The sequence below is a fragment of the Penicillium cosmopolitanum genome, assembly GCF_028827165.1.
Source record: "Penicillium cosmopolitanum strain IBT 29677 chromosome Unknown utg000006l:49.0-5199605.0:1.0-5204138.0, whole genome shotgun sequence".
NCBI classification, from domain to species: domain Eukaryota; kingdom Fungi; phylum Ascomycota; class Eurotiomycetes; order Eurotiales; family Aspergillaceae; genus Penicillium; species Penicillium cosmopolitanum.
Genome location: NW_026622676.1, coordinates 1,356,815 through 1,375,818, shown reverse-complemented (window position 1 = coordinate 1,375,818; position 19,004 = coordinate 1,356,815). Strand labels below are relative to the sequence as shown.

At 50.6% G+C, this 19,004-nt stretch overlaps 9 protein-coding genes across 9 annotated transcripts; 6 read left to right on the top strand and 3 right to left on the bottom strand.

The window, feature by feature from the left end:
- Positions 1 to 43: 43 nt before the first annotated feature.
- Positions 44 to 1,301, top strand: N7509_005058 (spindle checkpoint protein MAD2; the record flags this gene model as incomplete). Its single annotated transcript, XM_056629695.1, has 8 exons — positions 44 to 257; positions 320 to 345; positions 402 to 427; positions 483 to 521; positions 578 to 606; positions 676 to 821; positions 880 to 950; positions 1,010 to 1,301. The coding sequence occupies 8 exons, from the start codon at positions 44 to 46 to the stop codon at positions 1,299 to 1,301; spliced, it is 843 nt and encodes a 280-aa protein (XP_056488997.1).
- A 137-nt stretch (positions 1,302 to 1,438) lies between these two features.
- On the bottom strand, positions 1,439 to 2,457 carry N7509_005057 (DUF218 domain protein; the record flags this gene model as incomplete). Its single annotated transcript, XM_056629694.1, has 4 exons — positions 1,439 to 1,976; positions 2,042 to 2,118; positions 2,206 to 2,302; positions 2,375 to 2,457. The coding sequence occupies 4 exons, from the start codon at positions 2,455 to 2,457 to the stop codon at positions 1,439 to 1,441; spliced, it is 795 nt and encodes a 264-aa protein (XP_056488996.1).
- Positions 2,458 to 2,804: 347 nt separating this feature from the next.
- On the bottom strand, positions 2,805 to 3,746 carry N7509_005056 (phytanoyl-CoA dioxygenase family protein; the record flags this gene model as incomplete). Its single annotated transcript, XM_056629693.1, has 1 exon — positions 2,805 to 3,746. The coding sequence occupies one exon, from the start codon at positions 3,744 to 3,746 to the stop codon at positions 2,805 to 2,807; it is 942 nt and encodes a 313-aa protein (XP_056488995.1).
- A 603-nt stretch (positions 3,747 to 4,349) lies between these two features.
- On the bottom strand, positions 4,350 to 7,011 carry N7509_005055 (uncharacterized protein; the record flags this gene model as incomplete). The annotated part of the gene is made up of 2 exons (XM_056629692.1): positions 4,350 to 6,732; positions 6,794 to 7,011. 2 exons carry the CDS (start codon positions 7,009 to 7,011, stop codon positions 4,350 to 4,352), a joined length of 2,601 nt encoding a protein of 866 aa, XP_056488994.1.
- A 1,889-nt stretch (positions 7,012 to 8,900) lies between these two features.
- N7509_005054 (MFS transporter) lies at positions 8,901 to 10,705 on the top strand (the record flags this gene model as incomplete). Its single annotated transcript, XM_056629691.1, has 3 exons — positions 8,901 to 9,567; positions 9,640 to 10,329; positions 10,392 to 10,705. The coding sequence occupies 3 exons, from the start codon at positions 8,901 to 8,903 to the stop codon at positions 10,703 to 10,705; spliced, it is 1,671 nt and encodes a 556-aa protein (XP_056488993.1).
- Positions 10,706 to 11,018: 313 nt separating this feature from the next.
- N7509_005053 (transcriptional regulator family TF) lies at positions 11,019 to 12,232 on the top strand (the record flags this gene model as incomplete). Its single annotated transcript, XM_056629690.1, has 3 exons — positions 11,019 to 11,215; positions 11,446 to 11,679; positions 11,755 to 12,232. The coding sequence occupies 3 exons, from the start codon at positions 11,019 to 11,021 to the stop codon at positions 12,230 to 12,232; spliced, it is 909 nt and encodes a 302-aa protein (XP_056488992.1).
- A 419-nt stretch (positions 12,233 to 12,651) lies between these two features.
- N7509_005052 (transcriptional regulator family TF) lies at positions 12,652 to 13,432 on the top strand (the record flags this gene model as incomplete). The annotated part of the gene is made up of 2 exons (XM_056629689.1): positions 12,652 to 12,931; positions 13,020 to 13,432. The coding sequence occupies 2 exons, from the start codon at positions 12,652 to 12,654 to the stop codon at positions 13,430 to 13,432; spliced, it is 693 nt and encodes a 230-aa protein (XP_056488991.1).
- A 348-nt stretch (positions 13,433 to 13,780) lies between these two features.
- N7509_005051 (snoRNA-binding rRNA-processing protein UTP15) lies at positions 13,781 to 15,406 on the top strand (the record flags this gene model as incomplete). The annotated part of the gene is made up of 1 exon (XM_056629688.1): positions 13,781 to 15,406. The coding sequence occupies one exon, from the start codon at positions 13,781 to 13,783 to the stop codon at positions 15,404 to 15,406; it is 1,626 nt and encodes a 541-aa protein (XP_056488990.1).
- An 834-nt stretch (positions 15,407 to 16,240) lies between these two features.
- Positions 16,241 to 18,803, top strand: N7509_005050 (uncharacterized protein; the record flags this gene model as incomplete). Its single annotated transcript, XM_056629687.1, is given in 4 exon segments — positions 16,241 to 16,665; positions 16,763 to 17,231; positions 17,242 to 18,193; positions 18,250 to 18,803. The coding sequence occupies 4 exon segments, from the start codon at positions 16,241 to 16,243 to the stop codon at positions 18,801 to 18,803; spliced, it is 2,400 nt and encodes a 799-aa protein (XP_056488989.1).
- Positions 18,804 to 19,004: the final 201 nt, after the last annotated feature.

The window sequence follows — 19,004 nt, the reverse complement described above, 5'->3', positions numbered from 1 at the left end:
GTGTGAATTGACAGTGAGTGCAATTTCACGAGTGTCGCAATAAATGCAAGCTCAAGTCAGTCGAGTTGCGGAGACAAAAAAACGGGCGCGCGGGCGGTCTGCGAACTCCGATCGATCGCTGCGGCGACTATCGAACATAAACAAACCCACTTCCAATCTCTCCCATTGCATTGCTCCTCCGTTGCTGTACGCTTCGTCCGATATCACCATGCCTGAGACGAAAGACAAGTCCAAGGTTCACAAGCTGTCCATCAGAGGTTTGTGAATGACTGCCGGTTATTTTGTGACATGGGGATCCTCAGAACTAACAGTACCACAGGATCGGCCAAGCTTGTGTCTGAATTCGTGAGTCGCATTTCTCTCTCCCCTCTCGACAAATATGAGTACTTATGCAGATATAGTTTGAATACTCGATCAACTCGATCCTGTGAGTCATGCAAAAGCATATTCATTTATTGATTGAAGCTCACAACCACCAAAAGTTTCCAGCGAGGGGTTTACCCCCCAGAAGATTTTACAACGTAAGTTCCACCCCTCTTCTCTATGCGAGTGGGGAAAGGAAACTGACATACTCCAGCGTCAAGAAATATGGCCTCAATATGCTCGGTTCGTGTCTCCGAAACCTCTACCTCCGAATTCCTTCCCCGAACGACCGGAACTAATACTCTACCGAAGTGTCCGCCGATGACCAGGTGAAGGCGTATATCAAGAAGATCATGTCGCAATTGAACAAGTGGATGTCGGGTGGAAAGATATCCAAGCTCGTCGTCGTCATCACCGACAAGGAAACCGGCGAGCACGTGGAGCGATGGCAGTTTGATGTATGTCGGTTCAGCCTTTTGAATACCGTCGTTCTCGACCGACTGATTTGCCATTTAGGTCGAAATCTTCAAAAGCTCAAAGAGCTCAAGCTCCCGGAAAACAACAGATAAAGAGAACTCGACTCCTGGGTAAGATATATTCCTCCCATGTTAATCGCTCGTCTTGACTAATTCTGGTTGCCGACTAGGGATGCGGAAGCTCAGCCTGCTGAGCCAGTCGAGAAAACGGAGAAGGAGATTCAAGAAGAGATTCAAGCAATCTTCCGTCAGATCACCGCTTCGGTCACCTTCCTTCCGGTCCTAGATGGAGACTGCACCTTCAATGTTCTTGTCTACGCCGATGCGGATTCGGAGGTACCTGTGGAATGGGGTGACAGTGATGCCAAGGAGATCAAGAATGCCGAAAAGGTGCAGTTGCGAAGCTTCAGCACAAACAATCACCGAGTGGGCACTCTTGTCAGCTACCGACTGGCGGATTAAGCTGTTGGCGCTACTTTATGACTCGATACGAGGATTCTCTATGCATTGGCGTTTGAAGGGGAGTTGTAATGTTAGTCCTTTGGTACAATCAAAGAGAAGGATTGTTAATGAACATTTCATTGATATCTATACATTCGTTATCCCTGTCTGATGTTTCCGTAAAACCAAGGCAGTTCCTTAATTCTTGGGAATAGCTCATTTCTCGCCCCGCCATCCCAACGAAGGAGCTTTTCCACGGCCGGATCTAGCCCTTTGTTAAGAAAAATATCCTTCTCCATCCCAGGAGACCAGCCCCGATTACTGCGCTTCCCTGCTAGCTTTTCACCAACTCCGTAGAGATCTCCTTTCCAGAGGCCAATTCCTTTTGACATCTCTCCTCGTAGCAGTGATTCGAGGGGAGTGATTTCTTCTGGGGGATTGATGCCAATTAAGCCAACGTTATTGCCCCCCCAATTTATCCTCGCCATCGATAGGGAGGGGAAGTAGGCCAATGGCTGGGAGGTGGAAATCCATAAATCTTGCTCTTTTAAAGTCATGGGTAACAATAGTGATCCGCCGAGGCCAAGTACCCACATGAAGACGGAAATGGATGAGAGAGAATAGAATATTCTGATAAGAGTCTGTTGCATGGGGTTCCACTGTGATTTTGGACTCATCAATAGAATATCCGAAGAGCTGATTGTCCTTGCAGAAATTCTGTGAGATCGAAGTCAGCACCTGGGTTCTAAATAGAATCGCACTAGAACTTTTCCACAGGGTAGCCATACGAGATAAGACTGCCCTTCACTGAGTCCCGTTCTTGGTCTTTTCGTTGCGCCTCTGGAAAGATCAGTACTTACTCAACAGCTGAAAGGCATGTCAATCGACCCCAAAGTACGGAGGACATCACATACCCAGAAAATACCAGCAGCCCCCGATCGTCCTCCATCAATGCATTAAGTCCAGCTTTGGCATGGCTCACGAAAGTAGGGGTTTCCCCTTTCTGAAATGGTTCTATTATCCTGAGAGCGGCGAACAAACATCAATAATGATGTCCAGCAAGCTATGACAATAATGCATTCGCATGAACTGACCATTCGTCCTCTGAGTGCCCAGAAAGGGGCCCGCCAATGTAGATGGCATGACAGCAAACAATGATTAGGTGGTCAAGATCCATCACAGTGGCCTGGTGTTCGCAGCTAGTTTGCTCAATTGACTGAGTTGTTGGGTTTAGGATATCAGACCAACCTCGGAAATGGAGCGGGCCGTGGGTGGCGCCAAGAGATATGCCCGCAGATCCCAAGAACTATATCCTTGAAAACATGGATTCTTCAAGCTACTTGCTACTAGACCTGCTTTAAACTTGAAGGATTCCTGCCTGATATTACTAATACTACGTATACACCTAGCTGAGTTTATCTAATTCGAAAATGAGTAGTATTGTTGTAAAATGGGTGTCCCAATTCGGGTAAACATCTTCTTTATACCCTGGTGTTGAACTAATATCTCATACCTCGCATCAAATCACTGAAGTAACCTCGAAAATCCCTCCTCAGGCGGCTGCAACCAATTCCTCCGATCGTATTCCCACCCCTCCGCCCCCTCAATAACATGAAAAGTATACGCAAACCGACTATTCGGACTCGTATTCTTCTCACTCTTATGCAGCACATTCCCATGAATAAGCACCAAAGACCCAGCCTTAATATCCAAAATCTCAAGATCCTCATCACTCGGCCCAGAAACCTTCTCTTCCTCCATACCTTTCGGCAAAGCGGGCCCCGTATTCTCAACAAACTCCGTCCCGGCCCCATCAACCTTCCTCACAAATCGCCTGGTAATATGTCCCCCCTTCGCACCTTTATGCGAACCCTTCCACATCCCCAACGTCGCATTACCAGGCCTAGCATCCTGAAGGGCATACCACCACCCCACCGCAGACGGCGGATCCGTGTACAAGAATTCCGAGTCTCGGTGCGCGGGCACCGCGCCGCCGATCGACGGCTGTTTGAGAATAACCATACTCTGCAGAACGCGCGGGTCCTTGAAGCCGAGGGATTTCGCGACGTCCGCGTTTCGCTGATTGAGCGAGATTGCTTTAAAGGGCGGCGAGAGGGTGTGGAGAGAGTGGCCGATCTTGTTGACGGCTAGGTTCTTTGGTTTGATCAGGGCGGGTCGACCGGTTAGAGGGTCTGGTTCGGTGGTGAAGGCGTCTGGTTCGAAGAAGTAGCGGATTTTGTCGCCGGATGTTAGGAAGTAGTCATCGCCGACGTGGTCGGCGTCATCATCTTCGCCGTCGCCTGTCGTGAATTGGGTGAGTGGGTGGGATTCTAGGGAGAATGTGTCGAGGAGGGTATTTGTTTCTGTGAGGGCGGATGTTATCTCTTCTGGGCTGAGATAGTCTGGTAGGACGAGGTAGCCGTTTTCTTGGAATGAGGTGACCTGCTCTGGGGTGAGGCCGACCATGGTGACGGTGTTCAGGTTGGTGTACTAGTATCACTTGCGAATAGCTGAGGGGGTGGTTGTGTCTTGCGGAGGGGCTAAGTTCTTGAGGTAGCTTTTTGAATGGCGGGGAAGCTGATAAGCGATATCTTTTGGTCGCGGGATTGGCTGGTCCACGACTACAGCGGTGCATGCCCAGATCTAACGAGAACCAATTATAATTATAGTTCATGGTATTGTTTTGCGTAGCCAGCAAGTAGGAATCATCTGGACGATGGGGGAGTTTAAGTGACTACGTACGTCATTAGTAATTTGGAGTAAATAAATATGCTTAATTCAAAGGTATCAACCATGCCCCAAGAGCCCCGGGGTCGTCATTCGAGTGTATACAGACAGGAGACGAAATTGTCAAAAAAAGAAAGAACCCAACGCCACATGTGCCGGATATCCAAGTAAAAGAGTCGAATACACAATCTGAAATCATGGTCGCCAAGACCCGGGATATAAAACATTCAACCGCCCAAAGAACAAAAAACAAAAAAGAGCAAAGCAAAGCAGAACATAGCAATACATGAGTCATAATATGCAATGAGAATCAAATGGCATGAAGAGTATTGGGGGATTTTTTTAACTGGCATAGCCGATCGATGCTGAGGCGCGCGGTGGAGCATATTTCCGAACTGTGCGACTTGGACTGCACGCGACAGAACCGATGTCAATAGACTTCAGTTCCCGGCTAAGTGCGTCCATCCCGGGGTTACCGCTGCTGGGGTTACTAGACGTCACAGGGTAGGAGGGAGCACCGGAAGAAATCGGTACCTTGGACGGTATAGGAGGGCCAGCGTTATAGTCGTACAGCGGAGAACGGGAGCTCGGTGATGGAGACACGGAGCCGCGGTGAGAAGAACGTGGCCGGTCGACTGAGGTCGGGGTACTGTAGCCCCGACCATGGGTGTAGCTATTCGCATAGCTTTCCTGACCACGATCAACTCGCGGGGGCGTTCGGTCTATGGAATCAGAGCTGTGGACGTGGGTGGGAGTGTATCTCTTGGCCGGGCGATCAGCACCGTATGTAGTTGTCTCCGTGCGGAATCCTACACGGGGTGGAGCTGCGGAGCGGGATGCGGTGTCATTTCCTCGAGATGTCGGTCGGTCTCGGGGACTGTGCTTGAATCGAATTATGACCTCTGGTTTCCGGTTCTTTCGCTCTGGCTCGGGTGCCCATGTATCAGTTGGCAAGTGATCCGACGGATCAATCTCACGGCCATCATCACCGATGATAGGCTGGCTCAGGTCTCGAACAGGCTCAATCTCTGCTCGTAGCGCGGCGTCTCGGGCTTGAGAAGGTGAGTCATATGCCGGTACTGGATCGCGGCCAGTGGCCGAGCGTGCAGCATTGGGATTGAAGTTGTTATAGGAGTCGGGGGAGAAGGGAATCGAAGAGCCTCCGCGAGAATCGGAGGATGAAGGTCGTGGGCTCACTGACTTCCGGGTCACCATACGGGTCTCCGTATTGGGGTATTCCCGGCTCGAGATACTAGCTCGGTCGTCCAGTGGCTTCGGAGATGTTCTGAGGGGATAAACCGGGGCATCGTAGGGCGAGGGAGCCCGTGTGTTTGAACGAATGGACCCCGGCGATGGCTGCTGGGTAATCATCATCTCATCATCGACGTGAGTGCTTGGCCTGCGGACTCGGTTTTCAATCACTTGTCGCTCAATAGCGTCCTCACTTTCATACCCAGCAACGAGACTAGGCGGCATAGGCGAAGCATTGGGAGAGTGCCCGGGTGTATAGGGCTTGTAGGGTGATACAGCTTGGCTGACTGGTTGCTGAGGAGATGGGATAGGCTGGGCCATACGAGACCGGTGAACGGGCGGCGGTGGGGGAGGTCCATCTTCATCCTCATCTTCGACACGAGGCTGCATTGTTGCATACTCCGGATGGTACTCATCTTGATGACGCACAGGCTGCAGAGCTCTGCTGTTGTGGGATTGGTATCGGAGATCATCTCCCGGACCAGCAGAAGAGCCGGGTCGAGAGTGATCAGATGGCATGGGGTCATCAACATGAGCATGATGGCGAGGCGTGAAAGTAGAGACATATCCAAATGTTATGGGGTTTGCTGTATACTGGGGTGATATCATGCTATAGGCGTCGTGGGGATGTACTGGCTCTTCATACATTGACCGTCCGCGCATGTCAGTCTCAAACGGTGGCTCACTTGTAGAGCGATAGTCGCGGGAGGGAGGTTGATCAAAGTCAGATTGACTGCGTGGTTGTAATGGTCGTAAATCGTAGGCTGATTCAGCGTACGGCATCTCCTGCGTGTTCCGTCGCACTGTCCCGGCCGGGGGAAGAGCGGGAGCTGAGGTATCCCATTCACGCTGATAATTATCGTGGGCCTCGTAGCCTCCTCGGGGATGCATGGGAGGTGGTTGGTGTTGTGGTTGTGGTTCGTAAGACGGGGCGTCGTAAGCAGGTTCGGGGTGTCGTAAAGGAGCAGGGTGTGAGGCTGGGCCGTCAACCTGTGACATGCTGTGGGCATGCTCACGCATAGCTGGTCGTGACGGTACTGGCTGTTGCAGCGGAGGAGCTGACTGTGGTTTTTCCATTGGCAAAGGGCGAGGAGGGGCGACTCCGGAGGGGTCTGTTGGCAACGGGCGTCGTTTGACTTGGTTTAGTTGTCGAGGACCAGAGAGGCCGGAGCTTGTGATTGCAGCGGGTTTGCCTTGAATTCTCTCTGCAGCTTCTTTCCGTCGTTCGATCACAGCCTCATCTTGTTGTCGAGTATCGTAGTAGGTCATTTCAATTCGGATGTCGCCTGAGTATTTGCCTCGGCATTGTAACGAGTGCCAGTGGTCATTCTGGCTTCCTCCCGGGATAATCAAGTTTTGCAAGTCCACCCATGTCTCTCCGATTAAGTCTGTCTTTTTGTCGTCGTTGAAGACAGACACCTTTAATTTATAGTAGTCAGGAGACTCGTGTACAGTGAAACGCAATTCGTGGTCCCTGTGGTAGGCGAGATTAGCATCATTCAAGAACTCCCAGTTCGCCAAGGCGATAAGCTTACCATCGTGGTGTTTGTCCGCCTCGAAGATCTGTTGGGGTCTTCTTCGCTTCTTTGCCAAGTCGTGCAGCACAATAGGGATTCTGCTTTCCCATGGTTTTGCGATTGGGTAGGTTCTTTGCCCGGTCGATAATGGCGACGAGAGTACCGATGGGGGGTCCATCGACCGACATATCAGCGAAGATGCCGGCGGCATGATTGACTTTGGAGAGTTTCGACATGGTAGCTCTCTTCTAACGCTTGAAACGGTACAAGCGAGAGCTCAATCAATAAGAAGATGGTCGCATCGAAAGTTGTCTCAGGGGAGATCTTAAGAGAGAGAGAGAGAGCAGGGGGGGAGGAGGGGAAAGAAAAAAAGAAAGATAAAGGCCGCCTTATGGAATGACAGATGTGGTATTGCGGTATTGGTGGTGGCTGGGGATGCGGAAGATATCCGGCTTCTGATTGGCCAGTTCCCCTGAATTTGGCGCCTGGACTGGGCGATATGACAATACGTGACCATTTATGACCATACATTGATCGGCGTCATCGATAAACAAGGCCCAAGCTGACGATCATCCCCTCCTTCTCTCCTACTCATGATGCTCGCCATGGCTAGTTTTGCTTCTTTTTGCTTCGTTGGGCTCATGTTTCTACCGACAACTCGTCAGTGGCTCGCGAAATAGATTAACCAGACTCCATTTCATTCTACAGACTACCCAACCCCGACTAGGTATTGAGAATGAGGTGGATCGGCAGCGTCAGCTCCCATGAGTACCCCAGCCACCTCGATCCACCGATCGATACATTCCTGGCGCAGGGCGGGCAATCATTGGCGACTGGTTCACAGATCTGGTAAGCCAATAGTGCGGTGAACCCGGTTTCGTTGTTTCAGCAGAGTCTTTAGCTGTCACCCCACCAGGACGCAGCATACAGCATAGCACTCGCAGTACAAAGTAAACGAAGTACATACTGTACAACACAGCTCTGCCCCGCATTGCCATAACAACCAACCAAACACCTAAACATGCTCCTCGACCGCCACTTGCATCCCCCGATCTTCCTGATGAAACCGATTCTCGCCCTCACCTCCACCGTATATCATTTTCAAATAATTGTCTGAATAGGTGAGACAGATCGAAACGGTGCCACCATCCCCTAAGGAGTAGTATCCCCTACGTCCCCACGTCAGACAATTGGCGGTTGCCTGTATTACTTCACTGCCCCGACCGAGGCCGATTCTGCCGGGCGTCTGGGGCCGAAATCTATTAAAAGGCACACCCCGTCCACAAGAATATGGAAGCCTGTTCAGCTTGGAAAATATCTTGATCTGGGCCGATGGTATGACCATATATCATCGAGATAGGGCGCACAATTTGAAAAGGTCCCAACGACTCGGATCCAGGGAGTGCTTCAGTGCACAGATATTACAGTGGGGTCTCGTTCCGATTTCATACGAGTACGAAGATCATCTTGGCGTCCAGGCCATTCAGGCTTTGCCGTAGCAAGCCATTTCCAAAGACATAGGAATGAAGGCTTCTCGTGTTTCGCTCTTCCTGTGGTATCCCGAAGCGAGCGCTGGCTCGGCGCTGGTTCGCCGCCTTGTCATACATAGTCGGAGATTCCGCAATATAACGAAGTAGCTACTAGAATTCTAAGATATTCAGATTATAATATAAGAGGAGAATATAAAAAAATTCAAAAGGAGGAATAGTTATATTGTCTACGTGTAGCTCGATTCACTATCGTACGGGCTATCTATGGGCGGCAACACGACATTTTGTCCGACATTCCGGCGTATTTATAACCTATAGTTAGCACGACAATGCCTAGGTATGATTGATAGTCTAGTCGGAGGTAGTGGCCGTGATTACATACGGGAATCTCATTTCAATCTATGTGAATTTAGACGTATTCCGCGATGTCGCCCAAGTTTGCCCATAATCCCGCAGGTAACGCCGCGGGATTTTGTTCTCGGCAATATCACGATGCTGAAACTCCGATTGCGAATGTCCGGGATGAACTATATAACCAATAACTGCGAGCATGGTTTTGATGCTTACAATTGAAAAGCAGTTTGTTCTGTTCCGTCCACATCTTTCTTCAAAACTGTTTTCCTGTTGTTCCCAACATGGTCGTCGTTTCCGAGCCTACGGTCTCCAACAATGATATCCTCCAGAAAGTCAAGAACCCGCAGGTGTCCTCCCGCTCCCGAAGCAGATCCTGGATTAAAGGTATCCTATTCCACACGAATCTTGACGACAATGTCTGCAGCCAGAATTATGCCGGCAAAGGTACAAAAGATGATCCATACATTGTCGATTACCTGAACAACGACCATCAAGACGCCATGAATTTTTCCGATAGACGAAAATGGGCCATCACCATTTTCCAGGCTCTATCCACATTTGTGGTGACATTTTCCAGCTCGGTATATGTGAGCGGCATCGGAGGCATCGAGCAGCGCTTTAATGCGTCCGAGGAAGTGGCAACGCTGGGATTATCGCTCTTCGTCTTAGGTTTCGCCATAGGGCCACTGATATGGGCGCCTCTATCAGAAATGTACGGCCGCAAGTCGATATATGTGATTTCGTTCGTGGTTTACACCGCGTTCTGTGTGGCGGCGACCTGTTCGCCCAATATCACGGCCTTGTTGGTTCTTCGCTTCTTTGCCAGCGCCTTTGGTTCGTCGGCGATGACCAATTCTGGGGGCGTCATTGCCGACATGTTCAACAAGACGCAGCGTGGAGTGGCGATGGGGTTGTTTGTCATGGCTCCTTTTTTGGGACCTGCACTTGGTAAGTGGTAGAAGATGTCGTTCTTGCATGTTGCCATTTTTTGCCCTTGTACACTTGCTAAATTGTTTTTAGGGCCTATTGCCGGTGGCTTTCTTGCTGAGAAACAGGGTTGGCGTTGGCCTCTCGGTTTAATCGCCATAATGGCAGGCGTGGTCTCGATTATCACGATGCTGATCACCCCCGAAACATACGCACCGTTCATTCTGCGACGTCGATCTCAGGCCCTCTCCCGGATGACAGGAGGAGTATATGTGTCTCGGATCAATGTGGGAAAGCCACCCATGACCTTCTCGCAAGAGCTCTCAGTCTCTCTCACGCGGCCCTGGATCTTATTGTTCCGCGAACCTCTTGTCTTACTGACGTCGCTGTACGTCGCTATCATCTATGGCACACTATACATGTTCTTTGCCGGGTTTCCAATCGTCTTTCAATATACCAGAGGCTGGAGCCAGGGCATCGCCGGACTTCCGTTTATCGGTGTTGCAATTGGCGTCTGTCTTGCAACGCTAGCGACCGGCGTGGACAACAAACGCTACGTGCGTTTGTGCGAGGAGACTGAAGGAAGAGGAGATGTAGTTGAGCCAGAAGCCAGACTTAATACGGCCATGATAGGATCTTTCGTGGTTCCGATTGGATTGTTCTTGTTTGCGTGGACGACGTATCCATCGGTGCATTGGATTGTACCCATAATCGGCGCCGTCTTCTTCTCGTGTGGACTTGTCATGGTCTTCATCTCGCTTATGAGCTACCTGGTCGACTCTTGTAAGTTTTTGATAATTGCTCCGTGACGTTCTGCTACAATTCAAGTTCTCACCTGCATACAGATACCGTCTATGCTGCTTCTGTTATGGCCGCCAATTCAGTGGTTCGGTCCTTGTTCGGCACGGTGTTTCCGTTGTTTACCACCCAAATGTACGAGAAGCTCGGAAATCAATGGGCAAGCTCCGTTCCTGCGTTTCTTGTTCTTGTGTGCGTGCCTTTCCCGTTTCTCTTCCACAGGTATGGTTCGAAGATACGCAGTAAGTGCAAGTATTCGCTCGAAGCAGCCAAGGTGTTGGAGACGATGAATCGCCGTCAAGGCGCCATGATTGCAGATGAGCCAAATGGATCGGAAATGAAGGTTGAACAGACTGTTTAGATCACATTAAAGAGCGGTTGATTTGCTACGCCCGTACTCACTCCACTCAGTCTGACCAGGTGGATGGCAGAAATTAAATATATTTGTAAAGGATTATTATCATTTTATCTCTAATGTAGCGTAGCATGCACGAAGCGATTGAGAAACTGGGAATGTTAATGGTGGGCCTTATGGCTGAATTCAAGGATTATGCGAGTCTCCGATCGGACCGGAACTTACGGAGTAAATCACCGTGCGTCGAAAGACTTAAAACAAAGCCATTACCCCGTCCGCGCAATTACAAGCCTGCAACAAACGCACTTCTCCGCCCCTGATGAATTCTGGGGCCGAGCCACCAAGGGTATCCGGAGAAGCCGGAAAGCGTGCCCTCAAAGCCAATAAGGCATGTGTGCCCTGCCGTGCACGCAAGACGAAATGTGATGCCGCCGAGATTGGCCTCCCCTGCAGCAGCTGTACCAGCAGGCAGTGTGCCAAGGACTGTGTACTACCGGTCCGTAAGGGTCGGACTAGGTGAGTTGATTACTGATAGGATGGTTCTTAGTTTTTTTCCTTTTTAGGTGTGCTAACTTAGTGGGCTCCAAGGAAATTAAACCATGTGTCACCGATCCCTGGTCATGTACGAGTAGTATGTCATTTTAATGATCGGCAGCGTTCCAATTAAAGTCTCAATCGATCTAATCAATCTAATCACTCGAACAGTCGGCCCAACCTTCGACCCCCAATCCTCTAGATGTCCAAAGCCCTCGTCAGACTGGGCTAGATCTGTTCTATCTCAATATCCTCAACGACGCCGGGGAAAAGACTACAGAGTCAGGTCGACACCACTCCATTCCCAGCACTCCCTACCGTCCAAGCCCGAAAGACAGTTTTAGTCCTCGGAACTGTCTATGGGCCAAGCTGCCTCAATTGGATGACATTGACAGCGAATTTCTCGCCAAGAAGGGTGTCTTTGATCTACCTCCTTCGCACCACCTGTGAGACCAATCTTACATTTCTGCATCTTATTCAGGTTTTCACACTTGCCTCTAATCACTAACAAAACACAACAGAGATTCCCTCGTTAAAACATACTTTGACCATGTCTATCCTTTTGCTCCCGTGATCAACAGAGTTGACTTTATCCGCGGCTATCAATCCGGCGACTGCTCCTTGTTCTTGCTCTATGTCATATTGGCACCGGCCAGTGTCCATGCGCCAGCAGATGTGCTATCTGCCTGTGGTTTTGCTAGCCGCTCGGCCGCACAAGAATTGTTTTACTCCAAGGCCAAACTACTCCACGATTTTTCCGCCGAAGAGGATCCATTGTTGATGCTGCAGGGATCAATAATTTTGTGCATGGTGATTCTAGACCACCCCACTGACCGAGACTTCGGCTACTGGTTCCACAACGCAGTCCGACTTGCCACTAAGCTTGACATACGCAACACGTACGTTTCATATCCCTGTACTATGGCTTCTGCGACGATGATTGCGGGTATTAACTGCCTACGGACCCTTCCACAGATGCGCTCGAGAAGACAAGCCTAGTACAGTCTTCAAGTTGTACAGAAGGATATGGTGGGCTCTCTACGTACGTCCTTGTCGTCACCAAGTTCTATTCTTCCAGCATTATGCTTACTATAGCTACATAGTCTTTAGACATTTTTCATGTCTCTGTCAACACCAGACGCTCACGACTACTCACAAACGCCTCCATGATCAGAATGAGGACGGAAGACGACTGGGAAGTGGAGGATAGCTCGGAAGTATCATCCAACTTGCTATCGCCAGTCACGCCTCAACAAAGAGCTCTGCCTGTTGTTCAATGCGAGTTGTCTCGAATATGTAGGTGCTCGTTCTATTCGATTATTTGTCGCTGCTTTTTCCACCCTTTTATCATCAATCTGTTACCGATAGATACCAGAAGAATTACTGACTCTCATTCAGTCGGACAGTGTTTATCCAGCATGACAAACAAGCCACAGCAGGATCCTCGTCAAATGCTGCACTCGCTCGATGCATGGCGCAAGTCTCTCGCTGTCAAGATGCATGTGGATGTGAGCATCGGAGCCGACGTGTACTATCTGACTATGCAAGCTGTGAGCTACAGATTTGAGTGCGTCTTGTGTCGTTTGATACGACGCTGTTGGCAGCAGACTCAACATGCGGACTGGAGCGAGTGGGCCAAACAGCGACTTCGCTCCGCTATTTTGGAACTGGATACAATTACCAAGAGGGTGCTGGCGAGTGGCACTCTCCAGGACTTTCCCATATCTTTGTATGTGCTTTTTCTTTCCCCCCTTCCACTTCGCCATTATCCAAGCATCACATATAGTATACAAGCGCGAAAAATGGAGAGCTAATGATGAGATTGCCAGTATAACGACAATAATTGCTCTCCTCGCTCTACACATCGAATCGGCCCTCGATCCAACCGAGACCGACCTCGTTCGCTCCATGGCCCAGATCTCTATCAGCCAGACAATGCTTGTTCTCACGCAAGGAAAAGAAATTCCAGCCCTGAAACGGGCCTTGCCATTGTTCGAGGAGATTCTTGACAAGAAGAATTTATACTTGGTCCCGCCCAGCAGTGTTGGTCAAATACAAGATAAAACCTTGGTGGATGCAGATGCTTCGCTGCATATGCAGGCAGAGCAGTATGAGAATAATCCGTTGCTCTATGATGATTTCCTAGGATTTGATCTACTGGACGAGTGGCAGATTGGGCAGATGGATTTTATTGGTTAATTTTGCAAGGCTTATCAGGGGAGCGTGTTATTTCTGGGCAATTTCTAGTCATATAGCTATTTCTATCTCTACTTCATAGGGTTATCCCATTTTCATAAATCCGAATAGTTATTGATACCTGCCCCCTGATATATCAGGCACTAATTAATGCCTCAGGCATAAATAGCTATCCCCGCTAACCCCATTGGGAAGGGCCGAACTTTTTTGATCGGCAGAAAAAAGATCCTCCAACTTTCTCGAGACGCCTCTGTTTCTGCCTCTGCGAGACACGGGGATTTCAGGTTTATACCCCTCAATCCATCGACCACACACAGCCCCGCTCGGCGCATTCACCTACGATCATTAATCATGGCGGCGCCCGTCCTGCCCTTGCAGCAGGTGAAGCTCGCCTCGCTGCCCTCCACCCGCCTCACACCAGAACAGCAATACTGGCGCACGTTCAAGAACCCTCTTCTGATCCCCTCACCCGCCAATGGACCGGTCAATCTGATCACACAACCTTCCGCCCCTGCATCTGCCGCCGCATTTCCCTCCCTGACACAACCCCCGGACATATTTACCGTCACCACTGGCGCCCGAGTCCAGATCTATTCCATTCGCACTCGCAAACTCCTGCGCTCTATCACTCGCTTCGATGATACCGTTCGCGGCACCGACGTTCGCCCGGATGGTCGTGTCCTCGTCACTGGTGATGACACTGGTTCCGTGCAGGTTTTCGACGTCAACTCCCGCGCGATTCTGAAGACATGGAAGGACCACAAGCAGCCCGTCTGGGTGAGCAAGTTTTCGCCAAGTGACCCGACGTCCGTTTTCACTGCCAGTGATGATCGGACAGTCCGCCTGTGGGATTTGCCCGCAGAGACTAGCGTTCGTACTTTCGTCGGCCACACCGATTATGCCCGCAGCGGTGCCTTTATGCCTGGTTCTATGGCTTCTTCAGGCCTACTTGTCTCTGGTTCATACGATCGTACCGTCCGAATCTGGGATCCCCGTGTGGAAGGACGCGCTGCCATGACCTTCAAGATGGGTGCTCCCATTGAGGACGTTCTGCCCATGCCCGCAGGCACACAGGTTCTGGCCGCTGCCGACAATAAGATCGCCGTACTAGATATCGTTGCTGGAAAGCCGCTGCACATGATCCAGAACCATCAAAAGACAGTCACATCGCTTGCGCTGGCCTCGAATGGTGAGCGTTTGATCAGTGGTGCGCTGGATGGACACATGAAGGTTTTCGAGACTACAGGATGGAACACCGTCTCGGGCTCGAAATACCCTTCCCCTATTCTGTCCCTGAATGTTATCACTTCTGGCGTGGCGTACGAGGACAAGCATATCGCCGTCGGTATGCAATCCGGTCTTCTGTCGGTGAAGACCCGACTTTCTGGCCAGCAAAAGGTCAAGGAGCGTGAGCGTCGCAAGGAGATGGACGCACTGCTCGAGGGAAAATTGGAGGAGCACGACCGCCAAGTTGCGAAGAAGACTAAGCAGCGTGGCTCCGGATGGGAGAAGCGACTACGTGGACGAGACTTCATTGGCGAGGGAGTAGATATCGTGATTGAAGGCCAGGATCGCAAGCGACGGAAGAAGGAACAACCATGGGAGAATGACCTCCGCAAGGGCCGATATGCCATTGCACTGGACCAAGTCCTTTCATCGACGGACAAGACCGCCCAACTTACGGTTCTCACCAACCTCCGCCACCGCTCTGCCCTGCGAGCTTCGCTCCGGGACCGCGACGAAGTGTCCCTGAAGCCGGTTCTGCAATGGGTTCACAAGCATATTCGTGAACCTCGCCTGGTCGATCTCAGCGTGGAGATTGCTATGAACTTGTTGGATATCTACTCGGGCAATCTGGGTCAGTCAGCGCAGATTGACAAGCTCATTGAGCGATTGCATTTGCGGGTGCGCGACGAGGTTGAGATGGCTCAGCATGCATACCAGACTAAAGGTATGCTGGATATGCTGAAGGCCTGATTTCATTGTCATTGTTCCATACCATCATATGATATCTCAAAATGGCTCGGAGTTTTGGGCAGGGTTGTCTGGGTTTTGCTTCGTCGGTGTACATGGCGGGCCATTGATCATTGTACAAAGTTGCATAGAAATAAAAGTCGACATTTATAATGATATTTCGATCGAGAGAAAAGTACGAGTAGGGAGTACATACTAGTATAACTAGTGTAGACGGTGAGTGCTACGTAGTAGTTATGTGGGGAGAGCTGCAAGCTCAACGCCATTTCTTTCATATATGCAGTAGTATTAACCGAGGTGGATCTATGGAGCCGACTGTTCTCGGCAAGCCGTCATAAGTATAATTATTCAGATGATAAACACTAGTAACTAATAAGTAAAGTACTATAAATGTACTAGTATGGAGTAAAAGTGAGACCATAACCGTGACCGGTGTTCGTTTTAGGGGGGGATCTCCCTCTCCTCCGCAGAACATCGTGACTCTGACTCCTCTGACTCCCCCTCCTCCCCTCCCACTTCCACCTTTCCACCTTTTCCCACTTTCCATCCTCAACCTTCCAACTTTTTTGCCACCGGATTCTTTCAACACGATTGATACCCCCTACTTAGGGTTCCCTCATTCAAGATAGTACTCGTACTTCCATACGCCCCGCTTGACACCTGGCACCGTGCAACAGCTGTTCCTATCTCCACCTTGCTATTGTGGGGAGGTTCGAGACCGACTGATTGGCAATGCGCTGAGGGCAGAAAAAAATAGAACGAGAACCACGGCACAGCCAGCCGCCCAGACCGCTGGAACGACCCAGAAAATCAATCACGTCACGTTGTCCCTCTATCATGGCCGCCGCTTTCGATGAAGAGGATCTCTCGATTCCTCTTCCCCCTACCGCCGACCGCGATCGCCCCCGTGAACGTGAACGTGAACGAGATCGAGATCAGCGTGCGACCAAATCTGCCGGCCCAAACCCCTCCGCCATGGCCATGCCACCGCCACGGCCAACCGGCCGGTCCGATGCTGCCGCTGCGACACAATCCCCCGCTACCACAAGGGACATGCAGCGCCTCGACCAGTACCAGACGGTGAAGATCCTCGGCGAGGGGTCATTCGGTAAGGTGAAGCTGGCTATTCACCAACCGAGTGGCCGCCAGGTCGCTTTGAAGATTATCTCTCGCCGCAAGCTACTCTCACGCGACATGGTCGGACGCGTAGAGAGAGAGATTCAATACCTCCAATTGCTACGGCACCCTCACATCATCAAACTGTATGCAAAACAAATTCAATCCCATCTCGTCGATCGGCAGATTTGCCCCTCATTCCGTGCGAACCGAAATGGCTAACTACCACACCCACGCCTCTAGATACACCGTGATTGCGACCAAGACTGACATTGTGATGGTACTGGAATACGCCGAGCGAGAATTATTCGATTACCTTGTGAGGAAGGGGAAATGCAATGACGACGAAGCTCGGAAATTCTTCCAGCAAATCATCTGTGCTGTCGAATACTGCCACCGACACAAAATTGTCCATCGTGACCTGAAGCCGGAAAACCTGTTGATCGACAGCCAGAAGAACGTTAAGATCGCCGATTTCGGATTGAGTAATATTATGACGGATGGCAACTTCTTGAAGACTAGCTGTGGTAGTCCCAACTATGCCGCCCCAGAGGTCATTTCCGGCAAGCTTTACGCGGGTCCCGAGGTGGATGTTTGGAGTTGTGGTGTTATTCTCTACGTGCTGTTGGTGGGCCGATTGCCCTTTGACGACGACTATATCCCTGCCCTCTTCAAGAAAATTGCAGCCGGTAACTTCCATGTGCCCAGCTATGTCTCTCCAGGAGCAGCCCGCCTCATCCGATCAATGCTCCAAGTTCACCCAGTGCATCGAATCACAATCGAAGAGATCCGACGAGACCCTTGGTTCACCAAGGGCATCCCGAAATATCTGGAACCCCCCTCCTGAAGAATTCATCGCGACTGGTGTGGACCCCAATAAAGCAATTGATTCTCGCAAGCTGGCCCCAGGCAAGCCGCTTCCAGTTCAACATAAGATTCACCGGATCGCCGTGACGAAGCTTGAGAGAAGCATGGGATATGGCAAGGAAGATATCGAAGAGGCATTGAGGCACCCAGAACCCAGCGCTATCAAAGATGCGTTCTCGATTGTCGTAGAGAATGAGATGATGCAGACTAATTCTCCGACCGAGGATAACTTAATGGCCCAGAATATGCCTGTCCAGAAATCACCTGCTGCATCACCTGCAGACCGCGCTCCTCCTCCCAAACCACAAGCTCAACCACAAACGCAACCCGCCGTTGCTCGCACTCCAAGTGTTGCACGACGCATTCATGCCGAAGAAGCCGATGCGGAAGATTTTGATCAGCCGCGTCTCAGTCACGTTCGAATTTTGCCCACCAGTTTGCCTTATGTCCACGATCAACTCATGGAGCAACGCGATCAAGAACAAAAAGAACGTGATAGGGTGCTTCAGGAGCGTCGACAAGAGGCCGCCCTTCACGAGCAAGCTGGCGGTGAGCCAAGAGAGTTCACTGCTGAGGAGCAAGCTGCAACAGCCCGGTCATTGAAGCCTCACTCACGCAGTATCGTCGACTTGGAAAAGCTGCGACTTGAACCACCAATTGGCCATCCGATCACACAGCAACCGAAGAGATCTCGCAAGTGGCAATTCGGCATTCGTTCACGAAACCAGCCTTACGAGGCCATGTTGTATTTGTACCGGGCAATTGCTGCTCAGGGCGGAGTCTGGGATATCCAACCTGTTGAATCTGGTTAGTACACCCATCCTCTTGTTAGCAAGCTCTCTTCGCATACTGACTTCTCATAGGCACCAACATCGGACCTGACGCAACACCCTCCCCTGATAAGCCCAAACCCTTGCAAAGCAAATACCCCGACCTTCCTTCGGACTACTATATCCCCAAGGACCCTTGGTTCATCCGTGCCCGACTCTTGAAGGAAGGCGTTAAGGCTCCTGGTGCATCCACCAGTGTCTTTAACAGTCGCAGCGACCTCGAAGAGCTACGCCGTCGCTTCCATATATCCGGCATTTCCGCACCTACGGACGACAATTCCAAATCCCTTACCCCCGAAAACAGCGCACCATCCGCACCATCATCAGCAACGCAAAGTAAGGGACTCCCAGCTATCTCTTACGGTGTCTGGGTATTCGTCGATATCCAACTGTACCAACTCGAGGAAAATAACTACATGGTCGACTTCAAGTGCGATGGCTATCAAAACGTCATCCGTCCCCACGGTGAAACCGAATGGCACCCCATCAGCAAGCGCTACATGAACAAGGAGAAAGAGGTGACCAGTCCATACCCGTTCCTTGACGTGGCCTCGGATCTGGTGGCTCAGCTTGCAGTGGCTAGCTAGTAGCCATTTATATCTTCGTCTGCTTGTGACGATCACGATACATCCCTCCATAATCACCTTTTAATTTCCGTGAATGCTTTTCCCTTTGTTCAATCCGGCGATATGATACGAGATGGCGTGTTTTGTACGTCGGATCCAATTGCATTTGGTATCTATCTTTTTCTAGCGAGCGTGTGGGTTGATATTGTCGCTTTTGCACAT